The sequence below is a fragment of the Nicotiana tabacum genome, chromosome 10 (genome assembly GCF_000715075.1).
Source record: "Nicotiana tabacum cultivar K326 chromosome 10, ASM71507v2, whole genome shotgun sequence".
In the NCBI taxonomy this organism is placed as follows: Eukaryota; Viridiplantae; Streptophyta; class Magnoliopsida; order Solanales; family Solanaceae; genus Nicotiana; species Nicotiana tabacum.
In genome coordinates this window covers 89,504,788-89,528,084 of record NC_134089.1, presented here as the reverse complement: position 1 = coordinate 89,528,084, position 23,297 = coordinate 89,504,788, and the positions used below count along the sequence as shown (strand labels likewise).

The 23,297-nt window shown below is 34.8% G+C and overlaps 2 protein-coding genes across 2 annotated transcripts; one reads left to right on the top strand and one right to left on the bottom strand.

Annotated features, from left to right (window-relative positions):
• Positions 1–5,925: 5,925 nt before the first annotated feature.
• On the top strand, positions 5,926–6,483 carry LOC107811913 (nuclear transcription factor Y subunit B-4-like). The gene has a single exon (XM_016636906.1). The coding sequence runs from the start codon at positions 5,926–5,928 to the stop codon at positions 6,481–6,483; it is 558 nt and encodes a 185-aa protein (XP_016492392.1).
• Positions 6,484–6,832: 349 nt separating this feature from the next.
• Positions 6,833–21,971, bottom strand: LOC107811914 (nicotinamide/nicotinic acid mononucleotide adenylyltransferase-like). Its single transcript, XM_075223111.1, has 11 exons — positions 21,657–21,971; positions 16,572–16,610; positions 11,629–11,713; positions 10,851–10,924; positions 10,455–10,540; positions 10,033–10,114; positions 9,799–9,885; positions 7,779–7,858; positions 7,555–7,656; positions 7,257–7,315; positions 6,833–7,168 (listed from the first exon to the last, which is right to left on the bottom strand). The coding sequence occupies exons 2-11, from the start codon at positions 16,588–16,590 to the stop codon at positions 7,063–7,065; spliced, it is 780 nt and encodes a 259-aa protein (XP_075079212.1). The 5' UTR covers positions 16,591–16,610; positions 21,657–21,971; the 3' UTR covers positions 6,833–7,062.
• Positions 21,972–23,297: the final 1,326 nt, after the last annotated feature.

Here is a 23,297-nt window from a genome sequence, read left to right as displayed (position 1 = left end):
TATTCTGACCCTGAAGTTGAGCGATGGAAATCTGTTGAGCTTGTAGCATCTCGAATATCACTTGGAGGCTGATTCCCCCATCTCCTACACCCTTTATTCTTTGGCCCCCATATCTAACTTCTCTGCGTACACTTGCTCCGGGGTTTGCGCCTAGATCCGCATTCAAAGCAATGTGTGAACTAACATCCACTGGCTTCACATTTGGCACTTCCTCAGGGTTTATCGGTGGTACATCGACCCCTGGAGCAATTATGTTGTCATTTTCTCCGTGAAACTCAAGACCGTCATCATCGTGCACGTGAGTGTTTTTTGAGTCTGACATGTTTTAACCTGAAAACAAAGAATCTCCGACAAGAACAAGTGTAAAAATAACGTATGTTATCAGAATCAGTAGTGAAATAATCACTATTATCTTTAGCCCCACGGTGGGCGCCAAACTGTTTACCTCGAAAATACGAGTAACAATTAAATTTGATTTGTGGTTTTAATTAAGATACATGATTTAGTTCAATACTAATTAATAATCAAGAAATCTGAAGTATAGATGAAACAAATAAGTAAGATCAAACCAATAGATAAGCCAGCCTCGAGCTCGAGCCCAAGTGACCGCGAAATTGGTCAAGAACAATAAAGCAAGAATAATAAAGCTAAAGGACAATTCTGACGAACAATGAGCAAGAAAAGTAAGAGAGTATATTCTTTGCCAGTGATTATATTATCCTTACAAATGATTGGAGTCCCCTTTATATAATAGGGGAATCCTAAATAAGATACATTTCTATTTACAGTAAGGAATCTTATTGGGACAGTTGTATAACCGCCTCGTACAGATTTGTACTAGTTCGTACAAATCTATTCCGGAATTTACGCCATGATCTTGGGGACGTGGCGGGAATCTTGTCCTTCTGTAACAAACTCATAACGGCATTGTCTCGGAGTCGGTCGTATTTGGCTCCGATGTTCCTCGAGCACTTAGGTCTTCGAGCCTCTTATTCTACCTTCGAACTCGAGCTATATCAAACTTTTGTCCTCGATGCAACTTCTCGAGCCTACAAAATCGAAGGCATATGATTTTGATCGTATGCATGAATAATTCGAGCCAGTTAAAAGATGCATCGATCAAATTAATAATTTATTAGAAGCTGATCTGTAATTATTTTGGGCACCACAAGTGCAATCATAGGTGTAAATTAAACGAAGATAATTAACCTTTGTTAATAGTTCTCCAATTCTTCAAAATACATTAAAGAGATAGTTTCATTAACAGGTTTTCTTAAAAGATCGTAACCTCCACTTCTCCAATTCTTCAAAATACATGAAATTTACACAAATGAAAGCTCTAAATATTGCTTATTCATTAATTGCTATGCACCATGTAACTATATTAGTATCACATATGTTCTTAAAAAGTATGACAAAGAAAGAAAAAATTTCAGTAAAACAAACCGAAGCTATATCAATGGTTCATCAGCCTCAGTGCCGGCCCAAGGGTAAAGCTGCTAAAGCAACTACTTTGGGCCTCATAATTTTTAGGGTCCCAAATTTTTCTAATAGGTTATATATTAATTTATTTTTAAAAGAATATTTTTAAATGACAATGTACAGATTTTCATACTAAAAAAGTAAGACTAAATCGTTGATCAAAAATTAAGAAAAAAATATCTTTCAGGAAATCACTCTCTGGACCATAAATTGAGAATAAATTTTGTAAGATAGTTTGTTATTTCACATGTTGGGAAGTGGGTTGTTCCGCATCGGAAGAGAGAAGGCATTTTTGAAGCTTTTTAAGCACTTGTCCATTTTATGTCTTTGATTTAGGACACATACTTTTAAGTATGTGCAATTAAGTATCCTAAAATTAATTATTTTATTTTTGTGACAGAAAAAAAAATCAAATTTATTTGAATTTTAAATTCAAAATTCGAATAAATAATTGTGTCTGTTATGAAAGGGTCCAACCGAATATGTCTGTTTGTGAAACAAGACATCTTTTCTGAAAAGATCTATTGGTTGCCTATAAATACACAAGAATTTCCAACGAAGTGGCATAGAAAAATCACAAGTATTATTTCAGGCTTTGTTGTATCCTGAAGAGAATCGCTTTGTATTTCCCTAAATTAGTATACATGCGATAACTCTTTAAAGACAGTCGATTTTCACGCCTCAAAGCCATTTTTTGTTTATTATTTTCTAACAAATTTTTGGCTAACAATAAAAACCTTAAATTAGAAAGTATATCTCAAGAGAAATTAAATGAATTACATTAAATTATTAATAACTCTGCATAAGAAAAACTAGAAATATAGAATTTAAATGAAATTTTATATAAAAAATTCTTTTATATATAAAAAAAATAAGGCCTCTCACTGAAGTTTTGTTTTAGGCCTCCATGTTTATTGAGCCGATGGAAATCATATTTAAAAAACCACACAAACAAACAAAGATGATTTGAGAATAAAAAAATCCTGATAAAAAAAAGGTAAAAAACTTGGGGTTGTATGTTAGTAGAATCTAATTATTAGGTGGAAGGACGAATGGCATGCATGGTTCTAATTCTACTGTACACAAAAAAGAACACGAGAAAATTCACACTACTAAAAACAAGTGAAAAAAATGATGAGAGTAAAAAGAAAATTCCCGTGGAGTTCGTGAAACCTAGTTTTAGAAGCTGCCTATAAAAGATCATACTGTTGTACTACTTATTAACACCACAACAGTTAACTCATAGCATATAAATTAAAAAACATATATGGAACGAGGCCAAAACTCAAATCAGCGTAGGATCACTCGTTCATCAAATTCAGGTAACCACATAATTAATTTCTTGTTACATCAGTTTGTCCACGCTTTAACAATTTTGCATACTAGATGAAAAGAAAAAAGTTAGAGTTTTGCATGAGGGAGCAGTTTTCTTGAATTTCTCATGATTGAATCATCTGAGTAAATAGAAAATGAGAAACTTTTTCTGTTTCTGTTTCTGCTTCTCTTTTTTTTTGTTGTTGTTGTGGGGGGAAGGGGGCACTTAATTTTCTTGTTTTCTGCAGTAAAACTTTTGAACATCAGCTGTATGAGGGAGCCTTTGATAATTTTGCATGACCAACAAAACAAAGAAAAAATATCTGAATTTTGCATGAATATTTTTTCTTCATACATATGTATGAATTCGATGGCTATATATGTAGATTAACCATGAACCGTGATACATTATTTCGTGATGAGTTGTCCATGTTGTCATACAATCTGAATGACGAAACCATCAAAAAGGAACTTGTACTCTCTTTTTTTCATGAAATGTACATTTGGCTAAAAACACCTTTTAATTATTGTCCAAACCTAAGGTACATCCATCTCTTACCTTTGCGAATCAAAATATCCTTATACTATCCAACTAATTGTAACATTCATCCTTCCCGTTAACTTCTGTCAAAAAATTAACGCCGCCCACAAAAAATGTGACAAGCACGTGACTTACCCCTACGCCTTCAGCGAAGCAAATCGATGCTTCAAAAACTGAATTTTCTTTCATACTTGAAGGCCTAGATCTTTTGGGAATAGAAATCATCCGCTTCAACTCTTCTATACCCAAGGGCATATTTAGTATAGAGGTAATGGGTTCATTTGAACTCATAGCTTTCGTTTGTACACTATATTTTTGCTAAAAGAATCATTAAATACGTATAGATAATAAATTTTAAATCCACTAAATTAAATAGAATGTGATAGAATTCCGAATTTAAACCCATAAAATTCAAATCTCGAGTTCGTCTCTATCTACACCAATACCAACTTAAAGAGCTCCTATGATTTTTGAGCTCCTATGATTTTTGACGAAATTTATATTCCTACGTTGTCATTGCGCCTCACAAGACATGGTAGAAGTCCATAAGCTTTTCTCTTCTTTCTTGTTCCTGGAGTGTTGTAATTGGTCAATGTGTTTGACTTCTGTTCTCGTCATCTTCGTCATTTGTTAAAAATTACCAAGATTTGCTAGGTCAGTGTTCAGATGTCCCTTACCTGTTTGTTGAAATGTCAGAAAGATTTGCTTATTTTGTTTCTTTTCTCACATTGGGTTCTGGTAGTTCCGATGTGGCACTCATTTTACAATACGTAAAGAAATATCAAGACACTAGCTAGATTCTAATGAAATCTAAGTAGGATTAAGCTTGCTTTCTTCCGAAGTTGAGTATCCTAGATTAGAGAGACACATTCTCTACTGATACTGAGATTCTCATGCGAATTGATACCAATGGTAGGTTGAATCACTTGGTGAATTTGTTAGTTTTTCAATTACTTTTTGTTAGTTTGAGCAGTAATGGTATATAACTACATATTTTGTACCAAAAGAAAATATTTAGCATGTTAATCTGTTAGGGGAAACTCACGTGCTTGTCATATTTTATTGTGGGTGGCGTTAGTGTTTTGACAGAAGTTAACGGGAGGGATGGATCTTGCAACTAGTTGGATGGTACAAGGATGTTTTTATTGGTTGAGGTAAGAGAAGGATGTACCTTAGGTTTGGGTAATAGTTGAGGGATATTGTTAGCCAAAAACTCCCCGTTGGACATAGATTTTAGCTACCTTTTTCATAATTTTTTTGAAAACATTGTTTGTTCCCAGAATTTGATCAGTATTTGAAAAAAAATTAAAGAAATTTTTTCAACTTCCAAAAAGTGGTTTGGACCAGTTTTAGGGTGAAATTTTTTGTCACTCACAAAAGATCAAAAAAAAATTTCAAGAAAATACATATCCTCATCTTTCAAAAAAGCTTTTTTTTTTAAGTTTCAACCAAATATATGCACAAACGCTAGCTAAATATTACAAAGTCTTCAAATTTTATGTGTTAGATAAATTAATTTCTTTCATGTCCTACAATTTCCATTGTCAAGCTGCAACTTATGTGTCAGGTTTTGTCTGCCTTTTGGGCTAAAGTCTTTGCTTCTTTTTCTTTTCTTCGTCCTCTTCTTATCGAGAAAAACCGTCGTTAGCACTAAATTTTGGCCTTTACGTACTCTTGAAAAAAAGGGTAAAAGACAAATGGAGAAATAAAGATTCTCTACTTCTATATTGTCATTACATTAGTTATTGATCGACTATGAATCAAAATGGTTTCCTAGCTAGTATTTCCAGGGTTGGTATTTAGTTGCACTTCTACATTAAATCATTACCAATATATATGGAATTCCTATCATATCTAGTATTGATTCCTGTTATTACCCTACTATATAAGTGAACTATATATTTTATTTGTATTTTCAGCAACTTACTCATGCATCGATATTTAAATTGTTTCTATTTTTATAGTATCTTAACTTATATAGTCGAGATTCTTTTCCGTACTTTATTAACTTGTATGGTCGAAGTTCTTACTTCACGTCAACTCTCACGTGTTCAATTATCTATATATCTTATATCAATTGGTATCACGCGCTATCTTCAAGCGAGTGTACGCGCGCTACCTTCAAGATATTGTTTTGTGCTCATATCGATTAATGGACAGCAATTTTTATATTCTTTTGTCGCAAATTTTAACCATATCCCTCTGCCATTATTTCTCTTTCTATATTTAAACAATCTTCCAATCAACAACAGAATTAAACATATTTTAAGCTTTTATCGTTTAAAACCAAAACTGCTTGGTCAATATAAGATATAGTAGTTGTTAACTAAAATGGTCTATCAACACAAGCAACTTTGATATTTCATAAAATTATAGTTACTAGAATATAGATCATGAGGTGTTACATCTGTGGCAGATTCAGAATTTAAAATTAGTGTGTTATGTTCTTTATATATACTATACTTATTTTTATTGTTTTTCGCATATATATATATATATATAACAACAATGGCAATGGCACAGAAGCCAGGCAACAAGCGAAGCGCGAACGGGATCTGCACCTCCCCATCGCGAACGTGACAAGAATCATGCGGCGGATTCTTCCACAACATGCAAAAGTCTCAGACGATGCTAAAGAGGCGATCCAAGAATTGGTGTCCGAATTCATCAACCACATCACTAACTTAGCTAACGAACGTTGCCATAGGGAACAACGCAGGACTGTGACAGCTGAGGATGTCATTTGGGCCATGAACAAAATTGGGCTGACCAACTACGTTGGGCCTCTCACCTTATACCTCCAGAAACATCGTGAACAAGAAGCCTCGGGCCAACGGATCAGGCCCAATACTGTGAGGCCCAATGTGGAACTTGGGCTGGCACGGCGTACTGGGTCAGCCCAAGTTTTGCCGATTAACTATGCACCTGGGCCGGGTTATTCGTACCCGCACTTCCCACCCACTGGAGTGTTTTATGATCCAGCAGTTCATGTAATGATGAATGGGTTTAATGACATGATTAATTACATGAGGAGTGAAGAAGAGATAGGGGAGAATGATGGGCCAGCTGAGTCATCATCTTCAACTGCTACTAACTATGGTGTACCAGCTGGGGTTAATGATCCAAACGGACACCTCAAACAGTGAACTCATACCTGGAGGCTGGAGTCAATAATGCTTTGTTTTATCTTTTAAACTTTATGTCTTTTAGTTAATTTTGCTTTTGTAATTTTATGGTGTGTTGTGTGCTATTAATTAAGTTTCCTTGTTAAGAACTCTATGTTAATGTACTAGCTATCTGTTTAAGAAATGCGCTTATAAACTCGTCGATCTCCTCATCTTTGAACCTGGACGTGAAGATTATTAAATGGTTTCATGATACTAATATATAGCCCTGATTCCTCTCTTTTTTTCTTTCTTTCTTTCATTTCATGAAACTCAGGGGTATACAGGGACCTTACTTGGTGTTAGGCTTAATACAGGGACCTTACAGGGATCTTCAGAAAAGATTTCATCATAAATGAACATATATAGAGGACAACTGGAATGAGCAAATGTTCATCCTCATCTCGTCCTTGAAGGAAGGACAAAGACTAGATCGTTCTGCTCTAGCAGCAAGGGACAGAGCCTCGCTGCTAAGATCACAGCTCAAAGAAATGAACAACTCTTGGACAGGTATCAACAATTATTTAAGAAAACAAGCTCCTGAGAGGAGGAGCTTCTGATTCAGTTGTTAGAACATTGCCCTCTATAAAGGTTATGTTGTTTCATATAATCAATTACTTCATCGGCTGTCAAGTACTTCACTGATAACCCTTTCGAGATGCAGTCCCTGACATGAGAATCAAAAGAAAGTTTGTCCAACAATTTATCCTGATTCAATTCATATCCTCCTAGCTAGTCATATTGAGAATTTTTACCTTAATCCCGTTGAACTGATTCCATTAGGCACTACTTCATCCACGATTCTGATATTTTTCTGCAAAATTAAATGTTACAGAACACAATATATTACATGCCTCCTCGACCAGTAACCTCGCGTTCTCTTTTATTTGGGAAAGAAGGAGGGGAAGGGGATGAAGCTGTCTCTGAATTATGGCATTATAACATCTCAATAATGTCTACTACCAGTGGCAACCCCATACAACAGCCAATCATCCCAGTTAATGAGCTTAAAGAGAACAAGGGACAAAGGTTTTGAGTTCTTAATGAAGTTACCTTATATTCATTCAAAATATCATCACCGGCAATGACCTTTTCAACATCCTGACCACCTCTCCGAACACAAACCAAGCCAAAGTCTCTACATATGGTCCTGACCTATAAAATCAACAAATGAGCATATCCTATTTCTTCTGCACAGCACTTCTAAGAGCATAACTTCAATCCAACATTAAGGAGGAAGTATTTCGCTTCTGATAAACCCCTTTAAATGAAGTTACCTGCTCAGGTATCCAAACTCCAGGTGTGCTGAAAGATTCTAGTAGATCAGAACCACACACAAGCATGACCATGAGGTCTTCTGCAAGAAAAAAAAAACACTATTAGAACTTGCATGGAAGTTCGTAAGCTACAATAGAATTAAACGAAAATTTCACTTGGATAAATAATACTAGTTTACAATGTGAACTAGCCAACTATTCCCTGCCTTACAGATAGAATAGCATGTTCGTTTTTGCATGGTTTCTTATGGTTGCACAAGGACTAAGTAATAGTTTATTAGGTAGTAACTAGCATGTGCATCGATTTACGAGAAGTGGGAATGTGGGACAAAAAGTTAGCTGATGGACTATGGTTGCTCAATTAACCTGTAAAAGTAGGAGTAACTGGACTTGCCATTATATACAAGTGATAAAATATAAATTCTACGAAGTGAACATCAAATTGACAGAACCAAATGGAGAATATGACATTTGACTTGAAGCAAAGAAAGTACACATATTTTCACAACAAAGCTACCTCCACAGGAGAAATGTACTGCACAGTGATCTATTAACTAAATGCTCAAACAAAGATAAAGCAAGGCTTCAATACCTAAAGCACATTCTCTTTGAGTTTGGTTCAATTTCATTCTTCATTTTTTTTATATTTGTTTGGTTGGGAAAATAGTATCATCTGACTTTTCCTCAACTATAACCTGGTAAAAAACAAAATATAATACTAAGCATGTCGCTGTCCCTAAGTTCTGAGCACTATTGCCAGCTAATCTACTACTACAATAATCTTTACTCCATCCTTGAACCAACTACCAAAATCATCCAAGGGGAATTGCGAGCAAGAACATGGAGATGAAAGCCCGGCAGTTGGTGGACAAGGAATATCTGCAAATATGAGATGCAACTGAAACAAACTCTTCTAAGTAAAGCCAGGGTGCTAAGAAATTGGAAACACATATGGAAAGTAAAAGTGCCTTATAAAGAGGCATGTTTTACCTGGTTGGTAATTAGGGAGGCTGTCCTCACTCAGGATAATCTAAGGAAGAGGGGTTTCAAGATGTTATTTGTGTGGGAATGATGCTGAGACAATCAGCCATCTGTTTCTTCATTGTAGAGTGACCAGCCAATTATGGGATTTGTTCATTAATCTCAGAGGTGCTAGATGGGTAATGCCAGGGAGAACCTCTGAACTTTTATTATGCTGGAACACAGAGGTAGACTTTACCACAGACAAAAACAGATGGAAAATTGTCGGAACCTGAGATGCTTTGAAGATACAACCAACTCTCTACAAAAGATTAAGATGAAGTGTATTCTTCTTTTTTGTTTTTGGTGTAAATCAGAATATGTAGAGGATCCTGATTCAATCCTAGATGTTTTGAGTTCCTTGTAAGAAGACCGGACTATATTTTTGCTTTTTCATATTGTAATTGCCTATTTTGGCTTCCAGCACAAAGTTTGTGCCGATGACTTTTTGAATATACTGGACACTTTACCTTCTCAAAAAAAAATGTTAGAGTTTGATGATTTGACACCACATACAGGAAATTTACCAACATGTTGTATGCTGGATAAGATGGAGGTGTCAACAATGAGTTCTACCATTTTCTGTAAGTTTACACAAATGGCCCTCATAAACCAAAATTTTCTGGGTAGAGGAATAAAGTAATATTTGCTCTTTTTTTCCTTTTATTGGGGCCAGGTTGGGAAGGGAGTAGATAAATATTCTTTCACTAAAGAAAGAAGAGAGAAGTGAAAAAAGAAGTGAGGATTCATATCGTGGACCCTAACTTGTTTGGGACTGAAGCTTAGTTGTAGTAGTTGTTGTTGTAATACACGCCTACACTGTCTCAAAAGTATGTACAATGTAGTAGTAAAGAAAAGGATTTTTTATTTACAAAAATGAAAAGCTAGTTTCGGTAGGACTGGAAAGTTTCTCCTGTAACCAATTGACCATCAGACTAAATTCCTATGAATACTCTGCAGTCTGCAACACACACTTACTGATGTCAATAATGGACCTTACCACTGGATGCCAAACTTCCATCACAGAGAGCGGACTTTATTCTGGAGAGAACTGTCAATGTTCGTTGATAGCTATCCTGGCTTGCTTGTATAATTATTTTAAGCAAAATTAATTGATAGGATGAAGGTAATTTAGTTTGTATCAGCTGAGGCACTGGTGTAAAATGCAGCAAATAACTAGGGAGGTTTTTGGGTTGTTTTTTTTGTTGGAGGAGAGAGAGTGAGAGAGAGACCTCCCATGGATCTGTCATAACGAATTCTGAGCTTTTACAAGCTAATTGGCACATTGCAACACGATGCTCAGCAGACATAAGATCCTGCAAAGATAAGGAGGCAAGGCATTAGCAATACCGCTTTTTTGTGCATTAGTAACATTGACAGCAGAAGCAGAGCATGTTCAATCTTTTATATATAGTAGACCAGCAAAAGTGTTAAACAGAGCAAGAAACTACACCTCATGACTAAGAACAGCGCGTGTTAGCATAACATTGTGTCAGGTTGCAGACCACAAACAATATACACTCGTTCATAATGCAACAGCGTGATCAGAAGCAAGTAATAATATAGCAAAGCTACTTGTACATTATTCCTTTTTATTATCTCATTTCCAGTTACACATTTTAAAGCAGTTTCACTGCCTGGAGATATGCTACATACCTTCTTCTTATATGCATCATTTACTGGTGACATATAACCTCCAATTACGCAGAACCCTTCTGAAGTCAATGCATCTCTTGCCAACTCTGAATCAATATTGCCAAAAGTTCAGCAAAACCCACTAAATCGATTAAATGAACTTCATAGTCTAACATCATATTCATTTTGAGCAGCTTATGTTCTTGAGGACTTATGACTACTTACATGGTTTTTTCACATTCATCTGAATAGAAAAAGGCCAAATACATACAGACACTTAAACTAGTCGAGAAATTTCATCTAGACACCTAAACTCAGCCCCCCCCCCCTACCCGCTCGTGCAGGGGAAAAAAGGGAAAAAAGAAAAGAAGAAAAAAGTCAGCAAGAGAAACATTGTAGAGGTTGGATAGTACGTACCAAAACAGCGCAAGTGCATGTAAGTAGGAGGATTGAAACTTCCTGTGGATACAAGAACTACATATGTCCTTTTCCTAGAAGCAAGAGAGAGAGTTAGCAACAAGGCGGATCCAAAATTTATTTTAAAATAGTTTTAGCAGTGAACTCGTTGTACTTTTGATATTATGGGTTCAGATATTAAACTTGATGGAATTCTAGTGATACTTCACGTATAAAATTTAAACTATGTGTCGAAAATAATGGGTTCAATTGAAGCCACAACATGAAGGATGCATCCGCCTCTAATTAGCATGTTCCTGTAGAATATATACTGAATAAGAGGAAGTAGGGTGAAGAAGAAATAGTAAAATAAAGTACATCAAATCCAGGTACGCCGGCAAGTAGGTATATTCACATCTTGCTTTTTTTGCTTTTCTGCATTAATAAGTCACCACAGAATTTTTCAACACTACTGCAGTTGAGAGAGCTGCCACATCGGAAAGTGGACTTGGATACTACTCAATTTTACTTCCATTATAAAGCTTGTCCATTTCATGGTGATTGACCCATGCCCCTTTCAAACATAAATTACATTTGATTACTGAAAATGATGTCAGACTATCATAAACAAGCACATTTCATGACAATTGCAGCTGCAATGGAAGAGTGAGTAGTAAATAGGCAACTATAAAACAAGTCAGCCAACATTGAAGCTTGATGTGATACTCTACTAGATATTAATTAAATCAGAAACTAAAAATTAGTGTTGAGTTAGTCAAAGATCATATACTAAACTTACTTCCTTTCAGGACTTGACTGCTCCTCCTCTTGTTTTATTAAATCTAAAGACAACTTATCCCATGGTAAAGCAATATCAGTCATACCTATGAATTCAAACAGAACGTTAGCACCAAAAAAGGGGAAGAAGAAAAATAAGCATAAGCACAACCAACAAATGGTGACTCACATCTGCTAGCATACTTTAAGAAAAAGCATATCAAAGAACAAGTAGAATATGATTTTTCCAAATTAAACTAGTCCAACCCAATCTATGTTCAAGTTTTCTTTCTTTTTCTTATCAATGATTAGAACAGCTACTTTATACAGAAATCAAATCTTCTTTTTATTTTTCCCTTTAGTGATCAAGAATACTGAAATTAATTCAAGACGATAGATTTGGGGAGGTCGGATCAAAAACAAAATTGACAAATAAAAAGAAAACACGACTATATCAGAGTAACAAAACCACCTAAGTAAAACTCTGGAGTATTCTTAATCAGCATAGATGAAAGGTCATAAAAGTTATATTATGAATATTGATAGGGCATCACTGCCTTTTAGATGCTCGCTAATAATAAAGGGACTACCTGTTACATGAATACCTTTGGGTGTTTTTGGTATGACGAATGTCATTTTTGAAAATATTTTCTATGACGAAGTCATTATCTGGTGTTTGGTTACCATAAGAAAACACTTTCCATCAAAATGGACATGGAGAAAATGACTTCCATAACTTATGAGCGGAAGTTATTCTCCATAGAACTATCTTGACTTTTAAATTTATATTACTTGCCCAAACTAACACTTAAGACATCTATATTTACTAGATAAGTTTTGGCCCGTGCTAATCTTGTAAAACCGAACGGTAATTTAATATTACTATCTTTGTCGTAACATGCAATTGCAGAATGAAGAGATTGAAACATGTAAATAAGTAATATCAAACCAAATATACATAGCATAGCCAACTAACTGTTTCATATTTACATGCATTTATGGACAATGTTTCCGTTGTACAAAGGTTAATAAAACATCTACTGCAGTGGTTGCAGAACAATGCGTAAAATGACACATTCTTTATATCCTTTACACTAATCTATTTACATATGTACTATTTACATATTAACAATATGTAATGCAACTAAACTACAATGTTGCAATTAGTCTCCAAGTTTTGCAGGATATGACAATAATATTGGCACCTGTAGAAATCATTTCTTCGCATTAACCCAACTCAATTCTTGTCACATAATGTAGCCAGGGTGGGGAACTTGCAGCAAACAACCAATATAGAATTTGGTAAAGTTGAGAAGAAAAACGTCGTGTTATGCAGTAAAATTACCATGTAAGTCAAAATTTGCAAAAGGTAAGAAATGAAAATAAAATGTCAAAAGCTGGTCAAATAACTTACCGGTGACGTGTGCTTTGGCCGGTTAAGTAAAGATTAGAAAAATAGTGTGGAAGATAAAAGATTGATCGCGTTTCAAGTATTCGCCTTACAGCCTTAGTTTGGTCAGCAACAGCTTAAAATATTACATCTTAATAAGTTATATATTTTCTTTGATCAGTTAAAAAGTTGCATGTTCTGGAGGATACCTAAAAGAAACCAAGAGCAGAGATCTCTAATAAAGAGGATGCCCATATGATAATCTGGACTAGTGTGTAGGATCTAGTAAAAATTACAATATCAGTTTAGCATAGTTTCTTCCAAGTCAGAAAAGAAAGAAAAGATGGGAGGGCCTCTGGACAAGAAATTTCTCATCAAGCAGCTTCATAGAGGATAGCGAACTGGAAGTAAAATTTATTATTCTCTGAAATTATTCATTCAACGATTATACATCGACATATTTTTATCTATAATTAATATTCTCAGAATCAGTACACTACTCAATGAATAAATTGATTAATAAAGTTTTAATAATAAAATAATAAAAAATAATAGTAGTACAACATTCGCTTTACTTAAAGTGTAAGAAAGTTACTTTACGAAAAGTTTAATCATTTACCGTTTAGTATAAGTATCGATTCGTGTCATGCAAATGATTAAGCATTTGACAGTCTGGCCATAACATCAAACCAAACTCTCTAAAGCTTGCACCTTATTCTCTTCAAGTCATAACATCATACCAAACTCTCTAAAGTTTGCACCTTATTCTCTTCAAGTCAACTACTGTTAAACTCAAGAAAAATTGACCTTAACATAACGTAAGCAATTGAAGATCCAAAGAATACTAAAGACTAAAGTTTGGGGCAAGGGGCGAAAAGAAGACATGGGAAATAATTTTTTTTTAAAAAGAGTGCTAACACCTATTTGTTTTTTTATAACCAAGTATATGATCAAAAATAAAATACTTTTTTTTGCAGTTATAACAAAAATACTCTATTAAAAATGAGTAACTTCATTATAGTTTCTCCTATACCCCATTTTGAAAAATGCAGATAAATTGAAGATCTAGTCGAGATATTCAAGATGAGTTTATGGTAGCATGAATCATCAAATAATGAAACTCCTAGGTTTTTAGTCATTTGGTTCGTGGTCCTATGAATCCTTTTGAAAGAAAGTTATATGCACGGTTAAGCTGAAAAAGCTATTCTCTATCCTAGATTAGGATGTAGATAATCATGTCTCAGTCTAACTCAACACTAAGCACAATGTATCATAATTTCATGCAAGTTGTCTGCTCTGGCTAATAATATGACATATACTGGTTCCATATGCACATATCATCAAAATACCTAACTTCTTGATCTGTCATCCACGAACTGCTGATTCCTAACGGCTGCACAGTCACTTTGATGTTCTTGTCCACCTTTAATATAAGACATAATCGTAGATTCTAACTTAAGACCCCTCTTTGTCCTTGTACACATTTAACATGAAAAGATTTTTATTCAGCTAAAATAGCTGCCAAACAGACTTAAAAACACACAAGGATATTACTGATACGGATAGAACTGTCAAAAAAACTATGACATTATCACTGAAATTAAATTTACAAACACAAATCAAAAAGAGAATTTTGAAACTCTAATTCTCCCCTCTCCTCCAAGACAATTACTTTCCTCGTTAAGGAGTATTACATACTTTAGTAAACAAGAAATAAATCAGCTTGGTGTGACCTTATTTTCTCGATTTTAGAAGAGTGCTCTAAACCAACAAGATTGTTTACCAAAGCATATAGAGAGAACTTCTATGCATGTATTCATCTATTTTGGAATAGGATGGGTCTATTTCAAAATTTCACAAAGCCCCCAATTCTTAAGTACCTCATGCCTTTATCTATTGGTTCTATATGGTCTTTAAGACAATGCTTTTAGATTTTGGTGGGTTTTCAGAGTGTTATCATCTTGTGCTAACTTTCATTAAGCTAACATGTTGCAACTTCTTATATGGGGGTATTCTATTTATGGGCCTAGAATTTACTAATTGATGTTGGAGTCGTAGGTTTGACTTACGGTGCATTTCTATCAATGTTTTCATCTTTAGAACGTCACTCACCGCATAGGGGCGGGCTGGATGAAATGGAGGCTTGCATCTGGAGTCTTGTGTGACAAGAAAGTGCCACCGATACTCAAAGGTAAGTTTTATAGAGCGGTGGTTAGACCGGCAATGTTGTATGGGGCAGAGTGTTGGCCGGTTAAGAACTCCCATGTCCAGAGGTTGAAAGTAGCAGAGATGCGGATGTTGAAGTGGATGTGCGGGCACACTAGGATAGACAAGATCAGGAATGAAGATATTCGGAGGAAGGTGGGCGTCGCCCCTGTGGATGACAAGATGCGGGAAGCGAGGCTCAGATGGTTCGGGCACGTGCAGAGGAGAAGCATCGATGCGCCGGTGGCCGTGGTGGGCACGAGAAGAGGTAGAGGGAGACCTAAGAAGTATTGGGGAGAGGTGATCAGGCAGGACATTGTTCGTCTGCAGATTTCCGAGGACATGGCCCTTGATAGGAAGGCCTGGAGGACTAGCATTAGAGTTGTAGGATAGGGGTAGTAGAGCTTGCCTTTCTGCATGCCGGGGGCGAGGCGGGGTTGGATTAGGGTTGATCTTAGATGGTTTGCAGTTTATGTTGAACCCACACTATTCTTGTTGTTTATCTTAGATTCCCTAGACTCTGGCTACTGTTATTGCATGTCATTCATCTTTTGATTTTTATGCTTCTGTTACTATAATGATTTTTACTGAAGTTACAAATGAATTCTTTTTTCTTTTCTTGTTTTCCTTGTTTTTTTCTATTTCCGTCATTCTGAGTCGAGGGTCCATCGGAAACAGCCTCTCTGTCCTACCAGGGCAGGGGTAAGGTCTGCGTACACACTACCCTCCCCAGACCCCACTATGTGGGATTTTACTGGGTAGTTGTTGTTGTTGTTATTGTTTTCATCTTTAGAACAACTTCTGAAACTTCAACTTGTGGAGAATTTATGTTATACTTCAGATAGAGTTGTATAAGCAATCACTGCATCAGAAGAACCCCAAAAGTTTCTAGATTCAGTTAGGTCTAAGTTAGCGTAGGGAGAGGCAGATTTCCAAAGTAATTCGGAATAGATCATGCATCCTTTAGTACTGATCCTTTAAAGTAGTAATTTGGTGGAAACCAAAGATCTTGAGAATCTAATAAATATGCAGAAAGAAATATTGCCACATAAGTAAGAATCATTCAATACATATAACCGCACTTCTACATTATAAAAATAAATTCAATTAAATGACCATCTTTCTCAAAATAGAGTTAAAGAAAAACCCTGTTAGTCATTTTCAGCCCTGAATATTCTTCTAAAGATCGAGGTTTAAAAAGATACTAAACTCAAATTTTAATTTACCTGTTTAACATTGATAATATGGACATACAATATGTAAAATACAAATTGAATTTCATTGGCATATATCACAAACAAAACGACTTAGATGAACATACAATTTACTGTATAACTACATAATCAAACTTTGAGAGAATATATTAGTACCTTCTAATTGATAGTGCATCCGATTATGATTAAGAATACCTGAAAGGAATAACGAATAAATCCTTTATATTAGCAATAAATAAAGCAAAAGAAAGAGAAAAGAACGGCATGCGGACAGAACAATAACACAATCAGCTGTATTTTTACAAAAAGGGCCTAATTTGTTCTAATGCACCACCAAATTCAAGTGTCAGTACTTCCACAAAGTTGAATAAATTTATGCACAAAGAATAGAGAAAAGCATAAATTCCCCAATAAGAAACAAAATTTGAAAAATAAGGGACCGTACGATGATATCAAGCAGCAAAAGAAGAATTATATTCGGCATTCTGTAGACTTTTTTAGCTGATGACAAATTAAACAAATTACAAACTTCAGAAGAAATGAAGGCCGAAGAATACTGAGAAGGGTTAGGCAGAATTTCAGCCATGAAATTGAAAATCTAAAGAAAACTGGAAAACCATTTGGGCAAAAACTAAAAGAAAACATACCCAAGTTAGATAGACCCAATTTTGCAATGATAAAGAGAAGTGAAAGGATAGTATAAACTAATAAAGATTGTCGAAATAAAAGAAAAGTGTAGTCTTGCACCTGTTTTTTTGGAATGAGATTAAAAGATACTTCTAGAGTGTGTTGAGTGTGTTTACAGCAGTCTGTTTCCAATGCACTCTTTTAGGCACCCATAAAAGTAGCAATTTTAATGAAAATATAAAATTACTCTTTTACCCTTGGTCGACCACTTTGCCTCTTCTATATGGAGTAAGTAATAAATATAGAAAACGACAATTCTTCCAAGAGATGTCAGCACCAAGTTGATTTGGCATTAAACGCGTGAGTTTGTGTGAATACTTCAAACTCATCTTCCTTTCTTTTTTCTATTTAAGAGTTCAGAGTCCTAGGTTCCACAGATGCATTTGAAGGAAGAGGAAAGGATGGAGTAAGTCGAAAAGGCACTGATGCATTTGAAGCATTTGCATATATCTTAAACATCATGCTTAATAATGTACTGAAAAGGGATGGATAAGTAGGACACTGGATATATCACATACTTTGTATGCGGATGATACCTATTGTTGTGCAGAGCTGATAAGGAACAAATATTGCATTCAAGAGTTGTGTTGCTGGCTTTTGAAGTTGTCAAAGGCCTGAAGATCAATATGTCCAAAAGTTCAATCTTTCTGTTAATGCTGATCAAGAAATTGGATCCCTGGCAGATTTAATGGGTTGTAAAATTAAGAAGTTTCTAACTAATACTTACTTGGGGATACTATTGGGTGCAAAACCAAAAGATAACAGTGTACGGCAAGGAGTCACTGAGAAATAAGAGAGAAAGCTAGCACCCTGAAACAACAATATTTTCCTAGGAAGGTTGACTTTGGTGAATAGCGTGCTGGATGGGATCCCGACATACTTGATGTCTTTACTCCCAATTCCTATTAAAGTGGAGGAGCAAATTGATAGAATCAGTAGGGAGTTTTTCGTGGACACGGAATGCAAAAAAATAAGCTCCCTCTTGTAAAGATTACGAACCTCGTCGTACTACCATACTTTAGCTCATAATCGTTAACCATTTCCCATATCTACTTATAAAACTGCACTTATCCTTCTATCCATCCTTACTGACATTACTATCTCTTATCTTCCTCTGGAGGACTTCAGGAACACAGTAAGGAAGGAGTGGGGTTAGGAGTGAAGGAGTGAGGAACCTCAAGCTTCACAACAAAAGCTTGCTTTACAAATGGTTATGGAAGTTTAATGATGGCAAAGAAGTAACCTGGAAAAAACTAGTAGATATTAAGAGCCCGTTTGGACATAAGGAAAAAATTTCACATTTTTTCGAAATGTGGTCATAAAATTTACAATTTTTCACTTAAAGATGCATTTTGGAATTTTTTAAAAATTTGAAAAACTCCAAAAAGCTGTTTTTCAAATTTTTCACTCAGATCACTCACAAAACTTCAAAAACAACCCAAAGTTATATTCATGTCCAAACACAACTCTAATTTTCAATTACCATTTTCACTTTGAAATTTTTTTTCACTTTTTTTTGGAATTTTACAATTCTTATGTCCAAACGCCCACTAAATATGGAAGAAAGGGGATCTGGGCTCCTAAACCTGTAAAATCAACATATAATTTACAGGGAAATGAATATAGTATAATCAAATCACCTTCGTCTTTCAAAATATAACCCAAGACTCAAACAATTCAAACTTTATGCCCAAAAATTTCCCGAAGAAAAAGGTAATAACTCTGATAAAAAGCTACTTACCTGACAGGAAAATGGCCTTTGACAAGAAGGTCTTTGAGCACAGGAGTTTCTCCAGCAGGTGAAAAGTTCTCTAAAAGATAGTGAATGGGTTTGGCCTTTGGGGGAATCGCACATTAGCTTGATGCTCCCTCTTTTCAACAAGTCTATTATGGCCTTGGCATTTGGACCTCATTTGTTTGCACTTAATGGAGGTCCGAATCTTAATTATTCAGATCTCAGACATTAAGTGTGTCTGTTTTTAAAGTTTGAATCTTAAGTATTCATATCTTAATCATTAAGTGTGTTTGTTTTTTTTATTTCATAACCACTTAATGGGTCTGAATAGGTCTGTATGATTAAGATCTATAACAGAGACTTATTTTCATTAAGATGCTATCACATATTATTAACTGCCGCTGCCGCCTACCATTATCAACTACCACTATGCCGCCGCCACCACTATACTCAACCACCACTACCACCCCACCACCACCACCACCACCTCCACCACCACCACGCCACGATCATCCTCAATCATAGCCGCCACCATTATCGATCATCACCACCCACTATCCCCACCACCCCGACCACCATCATTCTCACCCACAAGAAGCACTCATCCACCTCAACTACCACAACTAACCACCCCATTACCATCAACAACCACAGCCGGCACTGCTCATCATTATAACTTACCACCACCCACCCACTACCTTCTTCAGTCACAACTACTACCACCATCCGCCATTATTAACTATCACCACCCACCACCACTATCCTCAATCATAATCGCCACCACTACTAATCATTACTAGCTACTAGCATGAACCACCACCATCAACCAAAACTACCACCAACCACCGCCTCTAGTTAGCATTCACCCATTAGTCATCACCACCAACAACTATCATATTTTAAAAAACTATATATTTTATTGATAGAATATTAGATTAGTTAGTATTTTATTTGAATTTTATATTTATTAATTTTTAAATAAAGATAAATTTTATACATTCAGATGTTAAAAATCAAACATTATTAATTATTTAGTATTCAGATCTTAATACACATCTCAATATATTCAGATGTTTTAATCTTAATACATATCTTGATATTTAGATGTGTATTCAGATTCAGACGTCTTAATCTTAAAAAAAACAAATGAGGCCTTACTCCCTTTTGTGGGGCGAAGTGCACAAATAGCCACTTTTAATGCCACAGTCTAAACAGCCTCTGTTCATAAAAAAGTAGTAGTACTTAAATAGCATTATTTCAATTAATAAATAATAGGCTAAATACTTAAATCATTAAGTGTGTTTGTTTTTTTTACTTCGTAACCACTTAATGGGTCTGAATAGGTCTGTATAATTAAGATCTATAACAGAGACTTATTTTCATTAAGATGCTATCACATATTATTAACTGCCGCCACCGCCTACCATTATCAACTACCACCATGCCGCCACCACCACTATACTCAACCACCACTACCACCCCACCACCACTACCACCCCACCACCACCACCACCTCCACCACGACCACGCCACGATCATCCTCAATTATAGTCGCCATCATTATTGACCATCACCACCTGCTATCCCCACCATTCCGACCACTGTCATTCTCACCCACAATCAACACTCATCCACCTCAACTACCACAACTGACCACCCCATCACCATCAACAACCACAGCCGGCACTGCCCATCATTATAACCTACCACCACCCACCCACCACCTTCCTCAATCACAACTACTATCACCACCAAACATTATTAACTATCACCACCTACCACCACCATCTTCAATCATAATCGTCACCACTACCAATCACTACTAGCTACTAGCATGAACCACCATCATCAACCAAAACTACCACTAACCATCGCCTCTAGTCGGCATTCACCCATTAGCCATCACCACCAACAACTATCATATTTTAAAAAACTATATATTTTATTGATAGAATATTAGATTAGTTAGTATTTTATTTGAATTTTATATTTATTAATTTTTAAATAAAGATAAATTTTATACATTCAGATGTTAAAAATCAAACAGTATTAATTATTTAGTATTCATATCTTAATACACATCTCAATATTCAGATGTGTATTCAGATTCAGATATTTTAATCTTAATACATATCTTGATATTCAGATGTGTATTCAGATTCAGACGTGCACAAATGAGGCCTTACTCCCTTTTGTGGGGCGAAGTGCACAAATAGCCACTTTTAACGCCACTGTCTAAACAGCCTCTGTTCATAAAAAAGTAGTAGTACTTAAATAGCATTATTTCAATTAATAAATAATAGGCTAAATACTTAGATAGCCGTTAAACTTGGCCCGTTTTGTAAAATAGTCATTCAAATTTAGCGAGTGACAGGATAGACACTTGAACTTGGCAGAAGTGTGTCTAGTGAACACATCATCCTAACATGGCAACTTGTGTGTTTTGCACTCCACATTAGCGTGCAAATAGCTTAAATTAGGCTTTTTCTTATCTTTTTTTCCCTAACAAATTTCAACGTATCTATGTTCTACATTTCAGCATATGGGCCCCATAATTTCACCTTCCTTCACTACTTTCCTCAGAGTCTTTCATCTACGCCTTCATCTATGGTACCTTTTCTTCATTTTTGCAAAACCAACTAGGTCAATACTATATCACAATAAACATGAAAAGAAAAAAGTAAATTAAAAAGAAAAATTATCGAAGACACCCAATGAAACATGATTGCACAAATTAAGTTTACGAAGAGATTTTTAATGTGCATACTGTAAAAATCAAATCTTATACCCAACAAATTGGTATTTCTAAAAACCCTAACCTTGTAGGTTGTAGCACTCAACAAATAGGTATTCAACTTTCAGTTTCGGGCGACGGGAGCTGGGTGTATGGTGCGACGAATCTTTTACTGGTGGATGAATCAAGCCCGCCGCTCAACTCAATTTTCCTAGCATTTAGAATGCTTTTTTAAGATCATTTGGATTAAAGTTTATATTTAGGCAGTATAAACTATCTGATAGCTGAATTTGAATTTACGTTGTACTAAGGCATAAATAAACTAAGGCATAATATATATTGAGATCTTTCCTAAACTTGGGATTGTTTATTCATTACATATCTGAATTATTTTCTGATTACCTTATGAACTTAGTAGTTTGATAACTTTAACCTCTCGAGGATGCCAATTTATGCTAGTATGAGAGTGAAAAATTAAAATCAACTTTCAAGTAGGTAATTTTTAATCGTTAATTGTCACATAATTTTATATAATAATTTATTTATTCAAGTTGTGTATTTTTCTTGCTTATTTTTAATATATATACTATATATTTTATTCCAATATTATTTTTTCCCAACCTCTAAATACAATGACTATCTGATTTGACGTTGCTTTTCTTCTTTTTCAGTCAAATAAGCAAAAATGTTTGTTAGTACTCCATTATTTTTAACCAAATTTAGCCAAATGATGGAGTTTTAACAATGTATTGCTTTATTTCTTTTCTTTTTTTAATAAATACAATGCTTTTTGTTCCAACAAGTTATTTCTTCTTTTTTGGGTCAAATACTTAAAAAAATATTTGGAGCTCCAATATCTTTAACCAAATAAAAAAGAGTTAATCAAGATTTCAACCGTGTATTTTTTATTTTCTACTTTGGATACAATATCTATTTATTCTAGCCATATTTTTTTTTTGGTCGAATCTGTAAAAGAAATTTTGGCTAGAGCTTCACTAATTCTAGCCAAATAAAAAGGCTTTATCTATAATAGTAGAGTTCAGTTGTTTATTTATTTTTTAGGTGAAATAATTATTTGTGTTAAGTGATTGCTTCTTTTTGGGCAAAATTCGTAAAACATTTGGCTGAAAGTTTATTACTTTTAGCTAAATAAAAAATATTTTAGCTATTATTTAGTTTGTATTTTGTAATTGGTATGAATGGATGGTCCAAAAATTAATAAATATAATAACGAATAAAATATATTTTATTTTAAAAGATGCATGCGGACCAAAAAATCCACTTAGGTCATCTCCAACCTTGCCTCCATCCCCCATAATGGGGGAAATATTTGGGGGAATTTAGCTCCAACTCTCCCCCATTTTTGTCCCCAAAATGGGGTATGAATAGTGTTCCATCAAATATGGGGTACACTATTCATCTCTCCCATTACTATTCATCATTTTTTATTATTATTTTATTATTTAATCTTTTAATTTATCTCTTTATATATACCTAATTATGTTTATGTAATGTCTTTATAATATTAATATTATATCTTAACTTTGGTGTATAATTTTGATAAATTAATTTTCGTGCATTTATTATTTTTATGTAGAAATGGCAGTAGATGAAAATCAACGATTTTAAGAATTTTTATTTCGACATAGAAGAATTAAGGACAACGATGCTCATTTTGCACTTCGTAATGTATTGATAGATAATTTATGGGAGAATACTAGAGGTT